The 22,211-nt window shown below is 46.4% G+C and overlaps 1 protein-coding gene across 3 annotated transcripts in view; it reads left to right on the top strand.

Annotated features, from left to right (window-relative positions):
• LOC142568069 (uncharacterized) overlaps positions 1-22,211 on the top strand; it is a 368,896-nt gene that overhangs the window by 244,930 nt on the left and 101,755 nt on the right. For all 3 annotated transcript variants that reach the window (XM_075678155.1, XM_075678154.1, XM_075678153.1), the window contains one exon: positions 5,380-5,522. In XM_075678155.1, the coding sequence (XP_075534270.1) occupies positions 5,380-5,522 (143 nt within the window). The remainder of the gene's footprint in view (positions 1-5,379; positions 5,523-22,211) is intronic.

The following is a 22,211-nucleotide window of genomic DNA, read 5'->3' as shown; positions in this document are numbered from 1 at the left end:
AAATATTTCAGTGCCATGAACCCGTGATTTCAGCAGGTGGGCTTCACTGCATAACGAGACTCCCTCACCACTCACCCCGTCTAGCCTATGCAAGGTTCTCCTATGCCGGACCCCCAGGATTGCGTGAGACATATGTCACATATGCCTTCACTCCCCCACCCCACCCCCCCCCCCGGCAACGTGCACTTCCGCTGGTTTATCTGCTGGCAGCGTTGCGCGCGAGCTGTTGTTGTTCCGCACAGCACACAATTTTGCGCACTGTGCACAAGGACACATGACTAGTGGTGTAAATCAGTGCTACATGAATACTGAGGCAGAAAAAGCGGATCGCAGAGCATGATCATGCGCTGGAACACGGTAAAAAATGGCATAGTTTTGATACCTGCGCACGTGACTGCACGACCGTGGGAACAAGCAGATGAAACGGTAGTGCACCACTCTTGCTTCGGTCTGAAGTAAAACAGAAAAACATGCAGACATTTCATTTATGTGTTTTATTATTTCTCTAAACCTCAGTTCGTCAATTCAAGCAACATATCACATAAATAACAGATGTTGCCTTAAATAGTTCTCAAAGTCGCGTGTCACCACAAGTTAGCTCACACTGAGGACACGATTACGTAGGCACAGGAGCCCGACTACGTCACCGTCCCTCTGGACGGATTCGCCTTGAGTGAAGAGGGGAACGGCATTCGAATTGAAATTTCAGGTCTTCAGGTCACAACACTGGCAGCGTGAAGAACGGCAGCAGCGGTAAGCGAATTCCCCTTCATGCTGCCTCTCACTTCACTGCGAACTAGGTGCGCGAGAACACAGCACGCATAAAGCTGTCAGCCGTCCTAGCTTGCCAGCCTTTGCACTCACCAGAAAATTTCTCCAAGATCGGGCGCATGCGGCCGCGATCAGCTGTGCGCCCCTGTGGCCGGTCTAGAAGAGGACACGTGCTCTAACCTTCCCACTCCCAGTCCCCTCCTAGCGCATGCTCACCTCCCCGCTCAGCTTCCCTGTGCCATGAGCTTTAGGCCTTAGCATATGAGCATTTGACAGTACACAAGCAACCATTGTTGCGTGGACACTATCAGAGCTGTTACAAAATGATTTCATTATGACTAGGAACTTCAACGCTTACGGCGGCAACTTGTGATGTGCCGTTGCGACGCTGCAATCTTTCTTGTTCTTTTTTCAAAAGCCTTGAACGCTTTAACATCATTATTTCTCAAATCTCATTGCATTGAATGTTTATCTACAGTCGAACCCGACTATATCGAACCTGTTTCCATCGAATTATTCTATATATCGAACAATTTCTGGACACGATATAGTTACAATGAGTATATATCGCAAAAATTACGCTTACATCGAACAAAAATAGCAGCGACACCCAATATATCGAGCGTCAAGCGGCGGAAAGTGCCCCCGGAAGTTGGCTTTCCCTCGCGGTGGCGGAGAAAACCCGGCTGCGCGGCTCCATCCAACTGCTCTCCCTACCGTGACCACGCCCGACCGCGCTGCCTCGGGCGAGCCGTCGGCACCCCCCCCCCCCCCCCTGCAAAAAATTATCCTGGCCCACCCACAGCGCTTGTTCAGACAGCCAATCAGATGCTCTTGTGCCCTCGTCATGCAAGATGGCGAAAGTGCGACTTGTCTCGCTGTTTTTGTGTGCACCTTGTAGGCCTTCTCCCGCAGTGTTGCCGTGATGAAGCGGCAGAATTTGCCTTCGTCGTGAAGCTCGCAATCATAAATCGTGTCGAACGCGGTGAGAAGTCGGATGTCCCCGCAGAGCACAAGATTCCGCAGAGCACTCTCGGCACGATCTTGAAGAATAAGTGGGAGATTAGGGCTAAAGCGTCCAAACTCGCGACCCGATGCCCGTGGCGCCCGACCCGTACGCACGGCCGTGTATGAGTGGTTAATCTGAAATTGCTTCAGCCGTGCCGACTTCCACGTGCTCGGTGATGACCGTAAATTCTGATGAATGCGACGAAGCCGTTGCCAATGTTGCCGAAGTTTGGAGCGAACTGTCAGAATTTCCGGAAGCTGTGGACGAATCAACGGTGGATGAGTTTGTGAGCGCAAATGATGTGTCGCGACCACGGGAGAGCCCGAAAACGAAGACTACATTGCCAAGATCGTACCGAGCACAAGTGAAAGTGGGCACAATGAGGAAAGCAACGACGGTCCTTGGCCCACATCCTCCGAAGTGATTGGTGCGCTCGCACTAGCCCGGTGCTTCTGCACGAATGCGGAAAGTTGCGGCCTCAGCTGCTCCGACTCCTTAATGTGGAAAAGTGCGTGCGTCGCAGGCAGCGAAATTGCCAAAGCAGAAGAAAATGCAGGACTATTTCGTGCGAAACTAAGCTAGTTTAATCAATAAAGTGATTTTATAAATGGTATGTGCTTTTGACATCCAATTATTTAGCAGGCTTATATCGAACTGATAGGTGTTTTTTTGCGAGTTCGATATAGCCGAGTTCGACTGTATCTTCTCAGCGAGCAGTTCCCCGCTGCTTCTTGTTTCTTAACAGGTACATAATCAGGTACATTCATTGCTTAGTGCTAACTCAAACGTGAGCATATACCACGCCTTTTTTTAATGTGCTTCTTACTGTTCCCTTTCCATTGCACTGAACTTGCCAGTGTCTAGCATGAACAAGTTCATAGACGAAAGCTTCGTGACATTATCTGGGCGCGGATGAGCGTCTCGGTGGACACTTTCTGCTACTCCCCGAACATCGCAGCCCCAACACCATATCAGAAATCTTCCTCGTGGAACTGCTTGCTGTGCAGCTGAGTCATAGCCGATGGCTGCTTGCCTGTTCTAAGTTTGACAATCCAAGCTTCACGCAGCTTCTTGTCCTGGGGGGAACGCGTGAAGGCACACACTGGGCTCCGTTGTGTATGTCTGGCACTGCAGCATCGAGCAGTAGCCTACCACATTATGCCTTCAAAGGCAGTCACTATGTATTATAGTGCTTTCAATTGTTGTCAAGCACACATCCAAAGCAGGAAGACTTCCACACCTAATCAGAACTGCAGCATAGTTTGGACTTTAAAAATTCATTTTCAGCTTACTTCAGAGCTTCCGAAGCAGTTGACACGGCCTCTGTGTCCATGTGATCCTTTATACCGCGTCATGCCGACGGCGGCACCAGCTTTTCCAGTGGTGGCGCTTGCCCCGAATAACGGCCTTTCAAAATAATGAACCATTTGCCACGGTCTCCTGTAGTTCGTTATGCCGAGATTTCACTGTATACAACACTCGTGCAATATTATAAAAGAACCGGGCGGCTATAGAAATGCGACTTGTTAAGCAGATGACATGCTTAACAGATTAAATGGTATGACGAAGCCTAGGACAGCTTGGAGGGAATTAACTCCTTATTGAAATGCTGAAATAACTGTGAATTACTAGTTATATCTGCTGTTATCTTGGAATCAAAGAGCAAGTTGAAAAAAAAAAAAAGATCTCTTAGCATAATAGATATTCAATGTAATATTGAGTGCTGTAAGGTATTGCTCCAAACAGTAAATTTTCAGGGTCCGAAAGCGTGTACAGAGTTTACGCGATTGTAAGTTTACCTATTTTTTAAAATTTGAAAATCTAAAGTGGGGGTGGGTAGGGGGGTCCACTTACAATCGAAATCAAGGCATGGCACCGCCAAAAAGGCAAGACCAACGAGATATCAAGGGAGCTACAACATAGTTACAATTTTATGTTTGCTGTATGGCCCTACCCGTATTTTTCGCTATCCCGTGCATTTGTTCATTTTTCGGAACTGTTTTTCAACATTTTTGAGTCTTACAGTGCACACAACACTCATAGGGGGGTGTCAATAGTTGATGGAAGTGCCACTGTTCCATTCACGACGGCACCCTCAGAACAGCAGCGCTTGTGGGGAGTATCGATAGTTTATGGAAGAGCAGACACCGCTCACGTGTTTCTCTTTCCCTGTAGCTCTTAGTTTGACGCGTTCAAATTGACTGCCGGCTACGTGCTACTTCCATGCTTCCCCAGTCGTCATGAGTGCCGCAGGCCCACTAAACATTTGGCGCTCGTTCACAGCAGCGTTCAAGGGGGCTGCCGTCCTTTACACCGAAGAAACAAATCGCTGCGCAGCGGGCTGCAAGTTTGATGCTTCTGAACGGGTGGTGTGAAAGTGGCGACTGCAGCGAAGCAAAATTTTCACCTGTGGCGGCAAGCGAAGAATTTCCCACGGGTTGAAGTCTGGACACTTTTCGGAGCTGTAGGCCAAGCTTGCAGAGTAGGTAGCTGAAATGCGTGATCGGTCCCTGCCAGTGAAGTGCGACATGGTCATGAAGCAAGCCCAGATATTTGCCTTGTAAGGACCTGCTCTGCCGCGAGTACGAGTGTCTGGCGGCAGAAGACCATGAACTTACACCAACCAGACCTGTCAAAAGAGCCTCTCGGATGGCTGTGTTTGGTTGGGTGCAGTCGGCATGGGCTGCTGTTCCACAAGATGTCATGCTGTGGTCGTTTGCCAAATGTGGAATTTCGCTAGACGACGACGCGCTGTGCAACCCTAGCAACAATGATGATGGCAGCACTAGTGAGGACGACGGCGCAAGTGAAGACGAGTGGTCCAGTGACCATGCCAGCTACTAATAAATTTTCGTTATGGAATGCGCCCTCAGGTATGCTCTTCTTTTTTTTTCTCCTGTCACGTGCACTGGGGGGGGGGAGGGTTGTCGGCTTACATTCTAGTTGACTTGCAATCGTGTAAATACGGTACTACTTCTGCTCATAACTGTAATCTTATTTCTGCTGCAAAAGCTGCACCTAAATACCCAAGTGCCGCTTCCATCACTGCATATTCTATATGTCTACAATCTCAAAAAGACAGAAAAATCATTTCATCTTCGCACTGCTGGTCTACGCGCAGCAGCTGAGCTTAGCTGCGTCTGCTGCACACGTCCTCCAAAACAGCAATACCTGGGCTGTGCAGCGTGGGTGGCAGCCGCCACGGGTTGCCACGACGAGCCCTTTTGCCGACAACAGAACACTAAACGAGACCCTACACCCAGAAGGCTTTGCTGCCTGTGTAGCTTCCAGTGCACTAGCAAAGACGAAAAAAATAGAGAAATAACTCCCCTTATAATTGTATGATTTGAAAAATTTTTCCACCGTGAGATTCGGGAGATGACGTCCATCAATAGTGAGGCCTTTCTATGGTTAGTTAAAAAGGTTTCAGGGCCTTTTGAAAATGCATCCTGGTTAATGTAACTTTTTGCCTCTGTCAAAGGTGCAAGAAAATTATCCTCTGTTTTGTTCTGTAGTTGTGGGTCTTGGTGCTGGTGCATCAATATCTTACGATTGCTTCGTAAGCCTTTCTTTCTTGCCGACATTTGGCTGTCTCGCAGGAACTTTGCAACTCGGAACATCAGCAGCCCTGCCCTCCTGCTGTGCAGCCAGCTGTGGAATTGCCCCCTGGTGCTGACACTGGCAACAGTGTACCTCTATCCAAGCGCCGGTTCTCTGTTGCTGCTGCTGCTGGGGACCTGAGGTACTGAAGCAGCACAGATGTATTGTGTTGGACAATGTGATGCTAGGAGTTTGGCAAAGGCTCTTCCTTTGTCTGGCTTTTGCCTGACCTTGTTCATAAAGTTCAAAGCCACGCTGTGCTGCTATGTGTTGCAATAGATTCTAATTAATCCGACCCATCCTAATTGAAAAATCGGATCATTTGGACTTGACCCCTGGTTTCATCCAGCACGTTGGCGACTTTCATCATCCAGGGGGTGTGCCTCAGTCGTGCAGGGATGCTGACTGGCTTGAGCGCCGCCGTGCAGTCCACTTATAACAATACCACATATAATGATTTATTGGTTATAACAATGAGATGATTTAAGAGTATCAACTTATGCACTAGGGCTATGAAAAAAGAAAATGTATACAGTAAAACCCTGCTATAACGAAGTTGAAGGGGGGATCATAATTATTGCGTTATAACCATTAATTAGTTATAGCTACTATCCATTTCTATTCGCAATTAGCAAGCAAGAGAGCATGTACTGACCACCAAACCTCACAGCAGCCCGCCATGCGAAAAGAAAATGGCCGCTACGCGGCAAGAAAACAAGCAAAAAATAAATACCAGCAAGGCAGCAAGGAATTGCTAATTTATTCACGCCAAAAGGCTCATCACTGATCGATCAACAGCATACCAGGTGGCGGCTCACTTCGTAGAAAAAAATTTCTTGATTGACTTTTGCTGTGTCTTCTTCAGGCGAATGATGGTTTTTTCAGCTGCAGCCACTATTTCGAGTCGGTCCTCGCCATCATCGTGAGCGCCAAAGAAGCCGCGCGGCAGGTCTACCGCATCGAGCGCTTGTGCAGGCGTCGGTACATCGTGTTAGGCTCCGGGCTGGCGTCAACATATTCGTCACTGTCGTCATTAGGCACCCCCATCACCGTGCAAACAATTTCCGCCTTTGTTAGTGCTTCGGTCATCACCGCGCCAGCATCAGCACTGACGTACCTCAAGAAGCTGTCGCAGTCGGGCACAACGCCGGCGTCAAGGAGAGCGTGCCATGGCGCTACGGCTTGGTCGCCCGCGGCACCCTCATTGGTGGCAGCACTGAAATCTGCGCTGTAACCGCCGCTGCTGACGCCAAATGAGGCATGCCGGAAGCAAATGGCGATCATGCTTGCCAGTACACCTTTCCAAGCAGCCTGTAGCATCTCGATTGCCATGTACAAGTCGATCGTGGACTCGCGCTTCATGGTCCTATTGAGCAGAATCTGGTCGATCACACGTTTGCAGTAGCCTGACTTAAGAGGGGAGGTTACCCTCCGATACCAACTTTTTTGTTCATTGAGATAGCTTAATAAAATTTTCTGGATGGACTCATAGCAAAAGCATTAGTAGAACTGCAAAATTTCATGCAGTTATCTTTCACTGGTTCTCAAGTTACAGCAATATGCCAGAATGGTGCACATGGTTTTCTCATTCCAGGCCTGGAGAATTCTCAAAAGGTGCTGCAACTGTGAAATTCACTGGTGATTCCCAGATGGATACCTCAGGGCAAGACAGAGCCCTTTCTTTAAATTTCCTTGCTGAAAAATTTCAGCAGACCACCGAATTTAGTGTTAGTGATTAAGATTTTATCAATAAAATTTTGATTAAATATCACAAATCAGACACAATATATAAAAAATATGGGCTTGTCTTGCCCTCAGAAATTTATTCAGATACACAATAAAAGAACTTCTGGAAATCTGATGAGCGGTTACAGAGATATGGCTGGAACAAGCAGCCTCACCAGCCAAAAGAAGTCATTTTGAGAAAATGAGCGTTGAAAGTTTTGAGCACATATATTGTTCCCAAATGACCCTCCAGCGTAAGTGGAGGTGTCCTTAGGCACTCTCCTCTTTTGCCACCTTTCCACCTTCTCTTGCGATCGTTTCTTGGCCTTTTTCAAGCACAGAGAATCTTTCTCGGCTGCCCATTGAATGGCCAGGTGGCCAGGTGTTAACCCCACTGATGAACATAGCTTTTGGGTGGCACTGTGGCAGCCACCATTATATTTTAAAACTGCCTCATGCAGTGCTGTCTCCACAGCAATCAGCGACACATGCTGCTTTTTGGGCATCAGTGACCAGAGCACGGAGTGAAATGATTCTGATGCATTCTGTGTCTTTGCTCCCAGGTAGCGTTGCAGAAGAGAAGCCTGTGAGAGGCGCTCATAAACAGGTAGCAGTGCTTCTACAACATAGCCTGGAAGATTGTACCGATGCTTCGGAGGTGGCACACCATCACTCTTGCTGCCGGTATGACGACACCACGAGTCTGCACCCTCAGGACATAAGTCGTAGTGAGGATCCTTGTTTGATTCAGTCGAAACCTCAGCAGTCATGGAGGCATTGCGGAATCAGGGTGTAGAGGAGCCGTATGTAAAAATACTGAAAGATATCTATAGCGACTCCACAGCCACCGTAGTCCTCCATAAAGAAAGCAAGAAAATCCCAATTAAGAAAGGCATCAGGCAGGGAGATACGATCTCTCCAATGCTATTCACCGCGTGTTTACAGGAGGTATTCAGACCTGGATCGGGAAGAATTGGGGATAAGAGTTCATAGAGAATACCTTAATAACTTGCGATTCGCTGATGATATTGCCTTGCTTAGTAACTCAGGGGACCAACTGCAATGCATGCTCACTGACCTGGAGAGGCAAAACCGAAGGGTGGGTCTAAAAATTAATCTGCAGAAAACTAAAGTAATGTTTAACAGTCTCGGAACAGAACAGCAGTTTACGATAGGCAGTGAGGCACTGGAAGTGGTAAGGGAATACATCTACTTAGGACAGGTAGTGACTGCGGATCCGGATCATGAGACTGAAATATGCAGAAGAATAAGAATGGGCTGGGGTGCGTTTGGCAGGCATTCTCAGATCATGAACAGCAAGTTGCCATTATCCCTCAAGAGAAAAGTTTATAACAGCTGTGTCTTACCAGTACTCGCGTACGGGGCAGAAACCTGGAGGCTTACGAAAAGGATTCTACTTAAATTGAGGACGACGCAACGGGCTATGGAAACAAGAATGATAGGTGTAACCTTAAGGGATAAGAAAAGAGCAGATTGGGTGAGGGAACAAACGCGAGTTAATGATATCTTAGCTGAAATCAAGAAAAAGAAATGGGCATGGGCAGGACATGTAATGAGGAGGGAAGATAACCGGTGGTCATTAAGAGTTACGGAATGGATTCCAAGGAAAGGGAAGCGTAGCAGAGGGCGGCAGAAAGTTAGGTGGGCAGATGAAATCAAGAAGTTTGCAGGGACAACATGGCCACAATTAGTACATGACCGGAGTAGTTGGAGAAGTATGGGAGAGGCCTTTGCCCTGCAGTGGGCGTAACCAGGCTGATGATGATGATGAGGATCCTCGTCCGTCGATGTCACGTGGTGGTACGATGCCATCACTGCACGCTGCATTGCAGCCACATCGTTGCAATTGTTTTGTAGGGCCCAGCCATAATAGTCGGTCAACTTGTTGATGAGGGCCTTTGTCAGCCTGCCCTTCCCTCGTAAAGCCTTGTCACTTTTCTGCACAAGGTTGCGCAGTGCTGTTCCCATCCTCTTCTGTACGTGGTTGCTTGCACAAGGGCAGAGAAGGTGGCACTATCTTCGTCAGACACGAGCGTTGTGTAACGGAGGTTGTGCTTTGGCACCGAATGTGCGAAAAGAATGACAGCTGCCTGAACCTCCATCCTCCCAGACTTAAGAGTCAGTGTTTTTCTGGCACACGTGATCCTCCTGCCGGCTTGCGTTGCCTGGGTCTCCACTCCTTGGTCCTACTTGGCAACCAAGGTACTGGTTTGATAAAACAATGGCGCCCAAGATGAGGCCCGCATGATATTTAATTATTGCACCAACTCCAATATGGGACATGTGGCCACACTTGTGCCATCTTCTATCAAAGCTTACTGTGATATCCCTGCTAAAATATGAATCCATTTTCTTGTAGGTGGTTTTCACAGCAGAAGCAGATTCTGCATAAAACTTGTCTATGCGCTGTGTCTGCGGTTCCCTGAATTTCAAGTGCTTCTGAAAAGTGTTATGATGCAGGCCACGATGGGACACGTTCATCACTGGCCAAAAGTCATTGAGGGCTGTTTGTCCCTTCCCTATCTGTTTTGTTGCCACAATGGCTCTTATATTCATGTCAGAAGCCATTGAGTCATCCTGACGAGCAGAACTCCACGAGCTTGCAACTATCCACAATGTAAACATAGCAGCTCAAGCTTTGTTGCAAGTCCCTGTTAGGTGCCTCCTTGAACCTTCATACCAGTTGCAATGCACCACTGGCACGGGGTCTCGGATAGCAGGACACCTAGGGCATGCATTTGCAGAAGGAGAAATTTTTCGCATTCACTTGTAGCGTTGGCAGCTTCAGGATTGCGCTCCATTGCTTTAAATTTTCTCTTCGTCGCTGACATAGCGCCAAGTCCTCGTTGCACAGCAGTGCGTTTATCTGCCGCCTCTTTCCCCTCGCACGTCAGGAAACGTGTTTTCAAGTGCACAGGGGACGACGCGATCATACTGTCCAAGGCAGATGAAAAAGAGGATGTGGAAGCCGCTGTCAATGAGCGTGAGACACCAGGCGTGCTTGTCGCAACAAATTCTTGCGCCGGTGGAGCAGGATTCATGTTGCTAGAAGCATCAACGCAACCACGCTCTTGTTTAGATGAAGCAGAAGCTGCCCCACAGGAACCGTCGGTGCGATCATCGACGGCGCGCAGGTGAGCGACGACCTTCTCTATGCGGGTGATCTTCATAGAACGCTTCCTTGCACGCACCGAATGCGTCTAGCGTCCCGAGTTTCTTTGGGCGCATCGTGGCCTGCCGCGCAACAATTGGCAGGCTAAACGCAAGAACGGTCTCGTAAAGACAGCAGAAACTTGGAGAAACGGCTGCAAAGATAGACGATGGCAAGCGGAACACACAAAGGGTGCCGGCGATGGAGGAGCCGAAGCAGATGACGGCCGGACACATGCAGGAGACCACTACGTCATCGCACGCAGCAGCCAATGGGAGTCGCGTGCTCCCCTGTGTCCTTGAGGAGCGCACGCTTCGCCCAATCTCAGTTTCACGTCTGTGCTGCGGGAAAGTTGAAAGCTCTCACGAACGAACAAAACAACACCAAAATGGCAGCACTCGGAGGAGCGGTGGAGAAATGGCGTTTGCACCAAGTAGGGATATTTTGAGTGCTCGCTCGCTGCTCGAGGGCTGCCATGGCTCATTATAAACTTTGAAATAGTTTTGCGATGACTTAGACATTGATACTTACATAAATGGTAGTTTATAAGACATACTGACCGAATATGTGGTTTTCCAGAAATGACTTTTTCGCGATTTTTCGGTTTTCAAAGGCTGCATCCCCCTAAGGGGAGATGAGGGTCCTGAAAACTTTTATTTTTCGACATACGCTGCTTAAGTTTTGTGCGGAGATATATTGTAAAATGATTATTTCAAATATGTTTTTAGATTTAACATATCTCATTTGGAAGAAAAGATATGACAGAATACAATACTCCTAATTAGGTCAATTCTTACGGACCTTTTTAATGATGTCTCATTAAAATAGTGTTAAATAGTAGTTAACGAGGTTCGCAGGCAATGGGACCAAGAATGTGAAAAACATAATGAACACTATTTTAAGGGGAGACGCGGGTCTTGAAATGGCGAAAAATCTCAATAAAGTTCATTTTTTTAAAAGTGCATGTTCGCTATGTTCATACATTCAGGAATCCTTCCACAAAATTTATATAGTGAACTTAATCGAAAAATAATCAAAAAAACCTTCGAACTTCGTGCCGTCACCATTTGCGAACGCGGTGGCCGGCGGCCGCTATCTTGGGCTTGTTTGAAAGCTATTTTCTTTATGTGCATTCTTGTGCCGGTTCAAAATGGTGTTGGAAAGGGGAAGTTGATGCCATCACATCATTTCTGAAGGATGCGTCCTTGCTACTGATTGGCCAAAGCGCCCTCAAACCCATGTGCCTCGCTCCTATTGACCTGTCACTGTTTGGGGCACACTTGACTGCTGTCGCGTTTTGCTACGTTTGTGGTTTGATTGCACCACAGCTTACGTTTGTTCAGCCACTTGCTTCTTGACAACGTTTCATAAGGTATCTTTTTTACTGCCTGAATGGTTGGAGGAGATCGTCGTCGCAAGGTTACTACGCATCAAGCGTTTGGCAAGACGCGAAAGGGCCATGGATTTGTGATGGAAGACGGCTAGGCCTGTCATTAGGAGTGGGACTCCTGCGCCAATTGTGCAATTTTGCAACAAACGCAAATTTCTGCGTGACGCTGCACCAAACACAGAAAATTGATGGAAATTCTGCCACGGTGTGCCAAAACGGCTTCAGCATGTATGCTCCGGCAGTGGCCGTGAACAGCGAGCGGATTTGTTCTCAGGAAAAGAGTGCAGCCGTTCACACGCCGCATACCACGTAACCGCGTCTCCTGCACAGTTTGTCGTAATTTTTGTGTTTATAACAGCGGACTTTTTGGCCCTCCCAGCTGTCATCACTGCTAGTGGAAAGGCCAGGGCAGCTGTTTACTAGGATACGGTTGAGTGGGCCGACCGGCATGTAGGCGTCTCTGTTCCCAGGGCTAATATAATGTAAAACTATTCCAAAATGTCTTTATGCCCATATGGACGAGGCTTTGGTTCCCACCTGCGGCAAGTTGTTTTTTCATTCACTTCAATCTCCATTAATTTAGCGTTTCTTAATTCCATTTATTAAGCACAAGTAATTTCCCGTATGTTGTCCTTCGTGTCAGTGTTTGTTGGCTTCTTATGATATGACTAATAAAAATCGGGCCCCTCAGTTAACAGCAATTTCTTTCAGAAATTGAATTTCAGTATTAAAAACCTTGTTTGTTATAATGCAGATATGCAAAATCTAATTAGATATTTGCAATCAGCAGAAATAACTGACCCGTACTGTTAAATATAATTCAATTCACACCAAAATTAACAAAATTAGTTTCAGAACCCATGTCTACTCTTATTGGTGTATCCACACGACGGACGACTCCGCGCAAATCCGTCCCGCGGACGCTTATTCCGCCACCCGTCCGGCTGCGAAGCGCATCCAGACGACGGATGGAGTGAGCAGACGACCGCGCCGGAAAAATAAAGATGGCGGCACCGCCCGAAGTGACCCCCGCCCGCCTCGAACCTGTCAAGTCGTCATCGTCCACTGTGTGGCCCGTAACTTTCAAACTGAGGCTTGTATTTGGTTTAAATGTGTGTCCAGAAGCTTCGACAGTAATTATTCGTGATGAGTGGGCACCGTTTTCGAAAGCCGTACTCAGATTCTCGGCGTGTAGGCTTAAGAGTGGCTGTATTGGCTGAACATGGCCTCAAAGATGTTGTGGTGGCCCGAGCGGATCTCAGTGGCCGTAAGTTGCAAATGTTTGCTTGTTTCTACTCACTCTAGATGGCGCCATCAGTGTAACAAAGACTAAAAAAAACTGGAACAGTCTACAGAATGTGCTTGCTGCGGTAAAGCTAGGGAAACGACGGCGCATATTTTATTAGAATGTGAAGACGTCTATCCAGCGGTCGATTTAGGCACCACTGGCCTCCTTGAAGCCCTTGGGTTCAGCGGGAGCAGTGGTAAAGCAAACAGGTCCGCAATAGACATCAGTAAGAGGCGATTGGAGGATTGGTGGAAGAAAAGTAGGGAAACGACAAAAGACGGAGACGTACAAAAGCACAGTTCGCAATAGGGTATCAGAAAATTTGGACGTGGTAGTTCATAGTGTTTTTTTTTTCATTGGTTAAAGGGACACTAAAGGTTACTATTAAGTGAACGTGGACTGTTGAAATACCATCCCAGAAACCTCGAAACGCTTGTTTCGTGCCAAGGAGAGACTTATTTTAAGAGAAAATGCGTTCTGAAGCGTCCACGTACCTCTAGCGCAGTTCAAATCGCCCGCCCTCCAATCGAGGAGTACTGACATCATGGTCTCATAGTGACGTTGCGCCATCGGTGAGTAGAACGGCGTCCGCAGACGGCGCTATGGCTTTTCAGCGCAAAACGTAAACGCGCGGCCAAAAACAGAGCCAAGACAGAGCTGGCAGCAGAGCGAAAGCGGGAGTATGGTGGCTAGCGGAAGGAGAAACGCGCGACCATAAGCCGGTACTTTAGTCTCTGACGAGTGCGACGTGCTGCTGAGGGCTCGCGCTGCAGGCGTCGTTGCGTACTACGACGGCGGCCTCGACACCGGCTCTCCGGAGCGGGAAAGCAACGAGGGCTTCCCACCACGACATCACAAGGACGTGGCATTCTCACTGCTTGTTCGAAATGAAAGTTTCGCGAGCCAGCAGAACCCGCACAGCACGACGCGATAACGAAACTACTGAAACTCCAAGCGTGCGCGGCGCAGAGTCGAGCGAAAACGAAACCTTTCGACCACCCATACTACAGAAGGGTAACGTCAAAATGTTATTTTTTCTTAGAATCGAATAGACGTAGACAAGTAGCATTTTCTTCCGTCTTATAATCAAATGAAATGATATTTTCAATACGAGTAGTTGAGTATTAGTAACACAAATTATGAGGAGTGCTTTCGTCATCGGGCTAGTACCGGAATGTCCCTGGGGGGTCTCAAATCGTGTCATGCAGTTACCTCAATTTCTCTGTTACTAAAGCTCTGTTCGCGATTATATTGACGCCTTAGACGTTCTAGAACATTGCTCTACCACTTTAACTTGACTTTCTGCTAACCTTTAGTGTCCCTTTAACCTAAGTAGGATATTAGGCAGCACAGTAGCAAGAGCTTGGTGGCGCAAGCCACCGCCCCGTTCCAAAGGGGACGCTCATAACATCCATCCATCCATCCCATCCATCCAGACTTTCATGCGTGTTTTTCACTCTGAATGAAGATGGAGGTCGAGAGAAAACGACGGTTGGCCGCAATGGCTGTTGTTTTGTCCGAATTGGATGATGACGAGTATTTGTTTCACCGAAAGAGGTCTTGTTGGCAAAAGGACTATATCGCCAACAAGCATCTCGGTATGCAAAACCACTTGTACCGAGAGGTTTTGGTGAGTGACATCGAAGAATGACATCGAAGGCTGCTTCGAGTGACAAGAGAGCAGTTTCTTCAGTTGCTGTCGCGTGTGGGACCTCGCATAGGAAGGCAGGACACCGTGATGCGGCGAGCAATACCAGCGGAAACAAGGCTACAGGTGACGCTACGATACCTCGCTTCAGGCAAGTGCCTCACATTTTTTCATTTCCACTGAAAACATCGCTCCCATGCGTTGTATCTCAGGCTCCTGGGTTTAAATTACGTGCGCAGTTTGAAAAATGCTCGCGGGTAGAGAAGGAATTGCACCGTCTATTGTGAAGGGCCTGCAAAGTCGTCAGATTTCAGGAAGTAGCAAAATAGTAAGGCTACGAAAGCTTTCTTAACAGCTTGGCCATCCTTGATGTAAAAGTTCGTTGCCTTAGAATTTCTCTGCTAATTACTGATGATATGCTTTTCTTTTTTTTGTCGTATATGCAGGAGAGAGCCACCACTCTTTGAGTCGACAATTTCGGCTCGGCCACTCCAGTGTAAATGATATTATTCACCAAACGTGTACGGTGATTTATGAAGAGATGAAAAATGACTTCCTGAAAAGGCCATGCACCGAAGATGAGTGGAAAGATGTAATCGGAGGTTTCAATCAAAACTGGAATTTTCCAAACTGCGTTGGAGCCATGGACGGGAAACATGTACTAATTACGAAGCCAGCGAATTCTGAAACAGTGTACAGAAATTACAAGAAGAGCTTCAGCATTATACTGTTTGCCGTCGTTGATGCCAACTACAAGTTTTTGTACACGGATGTTGGTGCACCCGGCTCACAAGGAGATGCGGGCGTCTGGCAAACGACGCCGCTACAAGCACGTGTATCAAACATGACGGCTGGTCTTCCAGAACTTGTGAAGGTCGCAAGCTCGCCCGATGTGCTCCTGCCACCCGTGTTCGTCGCAGATGACGCCTTCCCTATAGGAAGAAACTTGATGAAGCCCTATGGGGGTTCTTCCTTAACAGAAGAGAAGACAATCTTTAATTACAGGTAAGTTATGCCTCTATACTGAAGCGGCACTATGTGAAATGTAATGATGATATGGAACACGTGATAACTCCGGAATTGTCGCAATTATGAAATAGAAAGCTTCGAGATGACCCAGTGTAATTAATGCATTTGCTGGGTTGGGGCAAGCAAACCAGTGGGGACACTTTACACATTGTAAGATTTAGTGGTAGTTAAAGCCTGCTGTCATCTCCAGTGGTGTAACAGATATGAAACATAACGATTTGTGTTTACATTGCAGGTTATCCAGGGCTCGGCGAGTCGTTGAGAACGTCTTTGGAGTACTTGCAAATCGATTCAGATTTCTGCACACTGTAATCAATGCTGAGCCCGAAAGGGTGATAGCAATGGTAAATGCCGCATGTGTATTGCACAACTTTCTCGCCACCGACTTGCACTCTATTGACTCGAGTCCTGAGACGTCTACCGGATCACTGTTCTCTGCACAGCCCAGTTCCCGTGGAAGAATTAATGCTGTTGGTTCTGCAGTGCGAGAGAGTTTATGTGCATTTTTAAATGGCAGGGGTGCTGTGTCATGGCAGCAGCAATCAGCGCACTTGGATGCAAACGCATACAGAAGACCTTAAGGTTGTATAGAGACAATGCAAGGTGCATTTGTATTATGCTGTATCATGCATTAAATTTGTTTTGTGAAATTGAACATGCTGTCTATATTATAAGGGAGAAATCGTCTTGTGCCCTGCCAAATTGTCGGCATTTTTAACTATGGGAATGACAAGTGAACTGCTAGAATACAAACAAAAAGTGTTTTATTAAAATTGCAACTGAGTTCCTTTCTAATAACTTCTCATTTGAGATGATGTCACACAAGCTTCTTCACTAAGTCCTGTCCACATAATTTTCCAGAGTCTTCAGTATGGCCGTTTCGCATGCGATAATGTCAGCCTTTGGAACGAGGCCCATGTGCGCAGCAACTAACTTCCCAAAGCATTCAGCTGCATCTTCGGATTGTGTAGCTTTTGCTGGCTGGTCGATGCTGGTTGCTATCTTTTGAAGCACATTCTGCCTCTGTGTCCACATATCAGCTGACCACATAGCAGATTGTCGACGCTTCCTGCCCACTGATGAACGAAAGGTCGCAGCAGATGCCTTGCCAATCGGTATGTCAGCCACGGTACTGCTGTCATCGTCCAGGGCTGTGGTCTCTGTATCTGTAGCATCTGGAGTTTCATTGACTTGGGCTGTCTGCAGTAAGGAAAATAATGTATTAAGTCTCTTGCACTTCCACAATTTATCAGTCTCTTTTCAAACAACAACAAGAGGATCGTTTGCTACTAAAACCTATATAATAATTATCTGCAAGCAATAACTTATTACTGCAGCACACAAACAAAAATGCAAAATTTGAACTTAAGTGCCAAAACTATTATCATATCTCATCTACACCTAACAGCATTTGGAGCTACTTCAATATGCTTAACAAGATATGTTAATGGACACGTATTACGGCATCTTGCTATTGTAACATCTTACTAAATAGCACATATCTTCCAATATTTCATCTAGCAGAAGCGGTTTATCACACAGATGAAAAAAGGAAATTTACCTCTGAGCTCTCCGGCATAGCTTGGTGAGTTTCACCACTCACCGAACGCCGGCAGGGCACTTTCGCCACGTCCAGAAATTTGAGAATGTTATAGAAGCACCAGCGGCCTCGGTAAACATCTGAGCATGCCATTCCGCTCTTTGTTGTTTCCACCTTCTTTTTCTCCAAGCGGTAGGTGCGCCTCTTGTTGTCAAAGAAGCGTCGTAGGGCTTCTGTAAATGAAAACATATTAGTACCACATAAAAATTTCGCTGTGTTATGTCAGTCGCCATGTCATCATATGACATGACTGACTTTCCCAGTGCATCTTTCTGATAGTGTGAATATCGTCCTTTATTAGAGTACAAGAAGAAGAACTTGTTCTTTTTCTTTTTTTTTTTCTTTTCCTTTTCTGTTCCATATGTCTAACACAAAAACACATATTATTCTTGTCTTAAATGAGTGTTTGCAGAAATACGTCCACTTGCTTGGTCTGTATAGACTGCAATATGTACAAATAAAAATAAATAAATCAATTTGTCGTGGGAACGACGTCACACGTATAGACAACGTTGATTATTCCACAACGCCTTCCACATTACAGTACGCAGACGTACGTGCTATTCTTCGACGGCTACTTCCGTGAATATCTTCACTTTCGCCGCAATATTGCGTATGACGCGTCGGTGGCCAGGGATGTCGGCATCCGCTAGTAACAGCGTTTGGGATATATGCCACTGGTGCTTGATCAAACCTTGCGTTTTTATCGAGCGACCGTGCCTCTGCTGCAACAGCATGTTTGGCAGTAATCAAACCAATCCTGTCACTCCTAGACGCCGACGTGTCCAACGTTATGTACACGAAGTCTATCCACGTGACAGCGCCCAAATATATAGTTAAGACTACTTACTGGTGTCGCAAGAATCAGATGTATACGTTAAGAGACAAAGCCGGCAATATCATTACTAATATGGATGAGATAGTTGAAGTGGCTGAGGAGTTCTATAGAGATTTATACAGTACCAGTGGCACCCACGACGATAATGGAAGAGAAAATAGTCTAGAGGCATTCGAAATCCCGAAGGTAACGCCGGAAGAAGTAAAGAAAGCCTTAGGAGATATGCAAAGGGGGAAGGCAGCTGGGGAGGATCAGGTAACAGCAAATTTGTTGAAGGATGGTGGACAGATTGTTCTAGAGAAACTGGCCACCCTGTATACGCAATGCCTCATGACCTCAAGCGTACTGGAATCTTGGAAGAACGCTGACATAATCCTAATCCATAAGAAAGGGGACGCCAAAGACTTGAAAAATTATAGACCGATCAGCTTACTGTCCGTTGCCTACAAAGTATTTACTAAAGTAATTGCAAATAGAATCAGGAACACCTTAGACTTCTGTCAACCAAAGGACCAGGCAGGATTCCGTAAAGGCTACTCAACAATAGACCATATTCACACTATCAATCAAATGATAGAGAAATGTGCAGAATATAACCAACCCTTATATATAGCTTTCATTGATTACGAGAAAGCGTTTGATTCAGTCGAAACCTCAGCAGTCATGGAGGCATTACGGAATCACGGTGTAGATGAGCCATATGTAAAAATACTGGAAGATATCTATAGCGGCTCCACAGTCACCGTAGTCCTCCATAAAGCAAGCAACAAAATCTCAATAAAGAAAGGCGTCAGGCAGGGAGATACGATATCTCCAATGCTATTCACAGCGTGTTTACAGGAGGTATTCAGAGACCTGGATTGGGAAGAATTGGGGATAAAAGTTAATGGAGAATACCTTAGTAACTTGCGATTCGCTGATGATATTGCCTTGCTTAGTAACTCAGGGGACCAATTGCAATGCATGCTCACTGACCTGGAGAGGCAAAGCAGATGAGCGGGTCTAAAAATTAATATGCAGAAAACTAAAGTAATGCTTAAGTCTCGGGAGAGAACAGCAATTTACAATAGGCAGCGAGGCACTGGAAGTCCTAAGGGAATACATCTACTTAGGGCAGGTAGTGACGGCGGATCCGGATCATGAGACGGAAATAATCAGAAGAATAAGAATGGGCTGGAGTGCGTTTGGCAGGCATTCCCAAATCATGAACAGCAGGTTGCCGTTATCCCTCAAGAGAAAAGTATATAATAGCTGTGTCTTACCAGTACTCACCTACGGGGCAGAAACCTGGAGGCTTACGAAAAGGGTTCTACTCAAATTGAGGACGACACAACGAGCTATGGAAAGAAGAATGATAGGTGTAACGTTAAGGGATAAGAAAAGAGCAGATTGGGTGAGGGAACAAACGCGAGTTAATGACATCTTAGTTGAAATCAAGAAAAAGAAATGGGCATGGGCAGGACATGTAATGAGGAGGGAAGATAACCGATGGTCATTAAGGGTTACGGACTGGATCCCAAGGGAAGGGAAGCGTAGCAGGGGGCGGCAGAAAGTTAGGTGGGCGGATGAGATTAAGAAGTTTGCAGGGACGGCATGGCCACAATTAGTACATGACCGGGGTTGTTGGAGAAGTATGGGAGAGGCCTTTGCCCTGCAGTGGGCGTAACCAGGCTGATGATGATGATGATGATGATGACTGGTGTCGTATGGCCCGTGCGCTGGCCACTCCAGGCCCATTTCGCTGGCGATGTGCTGCCAAATTGTCTCCTTGGCTTTAGTGTTGGCGTATTCGGTGAGCGTCATGTCCCACAACGCGGGGAACTGCTCTACCAGTTGTAAAAAAAAAACAGTTGCGTCGTCGCTCAGGTTCATTTCAGTGCCTCGTGTAGTCGCGCGCGCACAGACACGAATGATGTCAGCAGCGATGAAGCTGTCACAGAAAGATCCCAAAGCCGCGCTTGTTGCCAGACTGTAGAGCATGTTAGGCTAAATCCGCAGCATTCGACCCCCAAAATCCGGATGCGAAAAATAGCTCGGCATTTTCCGTCCGGGGGGGTCACGGACGACGCGCGGACGGCACAAATCCGTGACGCGTAGTCACGTGATGCGCTGTCCGTCGCGAGAAAGACGGAGTTCGTCCGTCGTGTGGATCCACCATATAGGGGGACATGGTGATTACAGGTATCCTTACCTATTTTTGAACCAAACTTGATAAGTCTGCATGCTTGTTCAGTTTCTTGTCCCGATTCTAAAAATGCAGTTATGTTTTCGGTAGGTTCACTGTTTCATAACATAGTTAAGAAAACAATGTATTTTGTTCTTCCTACAATAGCCAAATAAGCGACCTGAAAGAAATATATAAATGACGTGTGGATCAATAGCATAAAGCACAAGATTCACAGCAACGGAGCAGTGTTAGAGTGGGTTAATATTAATTTATACTAGTAATACTGAACCTCCATTGTTTTGAACATCGCCATGCATTAATCACACAAAAAGACAGTTAAAAAAATAACTGGCAAAACTGCTTCCTATGTTGTGTGCTCCAGACATGTAGCTTCTTGTTGCAAAAAGAACCGTTATTCTCTCTTATAGCTAGTGATATGGCACAGTGAACGTTTGGTAGGTGTGCAAAATTATTTTGAAAAAATTGAGAAAAACAAATGTCACTGCTATTGACATATGTTCACCATTTTTTCATCAATATTAAACTCTTGTCTTTTGACATTTTTTGTGCTGATTTCAAATGTTATTTTGCTGTAGGTCAGTTCTTAAGATAATTAACATTTCACTTCCATTGTTTAAGGGGTGTACATGGGTTATTGAGATACCTTTATTTCTGAATCAAATCTGATAAAACTGCATATGCTCATTGAGTGTTTTGTGTTTATTTTAAATATCCAGTTATATTTTGCATATACATAGTATTTGTCTAGATAACTAATAATTACCTTCTATTGTTTCTTCTCGACACGGTATCAGGCAGATTGCACACGAGATGAATAAATTTAATCGCAAAAAGTGTCATTTAATGTCATTTGCCAATTGCCAGTGCTCCGCATATTGTGCACAGCGGGATTGTTAACGAGGAACGGGGTGTACGCTTGGCTGCCGCTCACACGTGGCGAACTCTGAGCCGACGTGGCATCGCCACAGATAGCACACGAGATGACCGTCTCTATTTTGAGACCGCAGTCACGTTCACCTTTGTCCACTGCCGCACCACAACTTGCACTTTACACAAGACAGCAGGGCATTTATAGAATCGAAGCTTACGATAATGAAGCGCATCTCCATTGCATCCGAGCCAGCCGTGCTGTATCAGTGTGAACGAGAAAATCCGATTTTCACTTGGTAGCTGGCGTTGAAGCAAAGTCTTGCAGTTTTTCTTGAGCATTCTTCACTTTCTACAAATCATCGGGCTGCAGTAGTTGTGCTGGAATGCCGCATGTACACTAACCGCTGCCAGAACCGCTTTCATCTCCTAAGCCTATTCTGTAGTCACGGGGAGAGGCTCCTGCAAGCTATTGCCAGCATCTTCCAAAGCTGCTGCGCACTTTAGAAAATTTGATACCCCTTGTTTCTTGTTCTGCTTGCCAAATTTATGGCTTGCAGCAAACTGAATTTGACATAGCTTCACGCCAAGTTTCGCACTCCCAAGCAGTCAGCGACGAAAATCTGCCAATGGCATGGCGTGCTTACGATCACGTCTCAGTCGACGAATGGAATTGTGCATCGGGACAGTTTTTTCGTGGCATTTTTCTTTGTAGCCATTCAGCGCACAGAATAGCGGGGGCACAAAAACTAAATGAGAAGACTGGCTTTTTCAAACAAGATCAAGATGGCTGTGGTCAGAAACTTGCAACGGCAACTGCGCGTCACGGAAAAAGGACCTTCTTTTGCATGTTCCTCAGTAAAAATATAGCTCACCGACATGATGTAAATTGCCATTACGACCAAAATATTGGTCCAAATTTCTGAGGTGATGTATCAGACACTGTAGATTCCAAAAACAATGTTTTCAAAAAAGTGATTCTTCCGGGACATCTGAGTCTGTAAGACCTCCTGCAATTTCTTTTTGAGGCGCTCTTCTGGGAACTTCGAAAGAGCTTGACAAGTGACCCATCTACACAGCTGATGC

This window comes from Dermacentor variabilis, unplaced genomic scaffold (genome assembly GCF_050947875.1).
Source record: "Dermacentor variabilis isolate Ectoservices unplaced genomic scaffold, ASM5094787v1 scaffold_16, whole genome shotgun sequence".
NCBI classification, from domain to species: domain Eukaryota; kingdom Metazoa; phylum Arthropoda; class Arachnida; order Ixodida; family Ixodidae; genus Dermacentor; species Dermacentor variabilis.
Note: the sequence above shows the minus strand (reverse complement) of the source record. Positions and strands in the feature narration are given on the sequence as shown.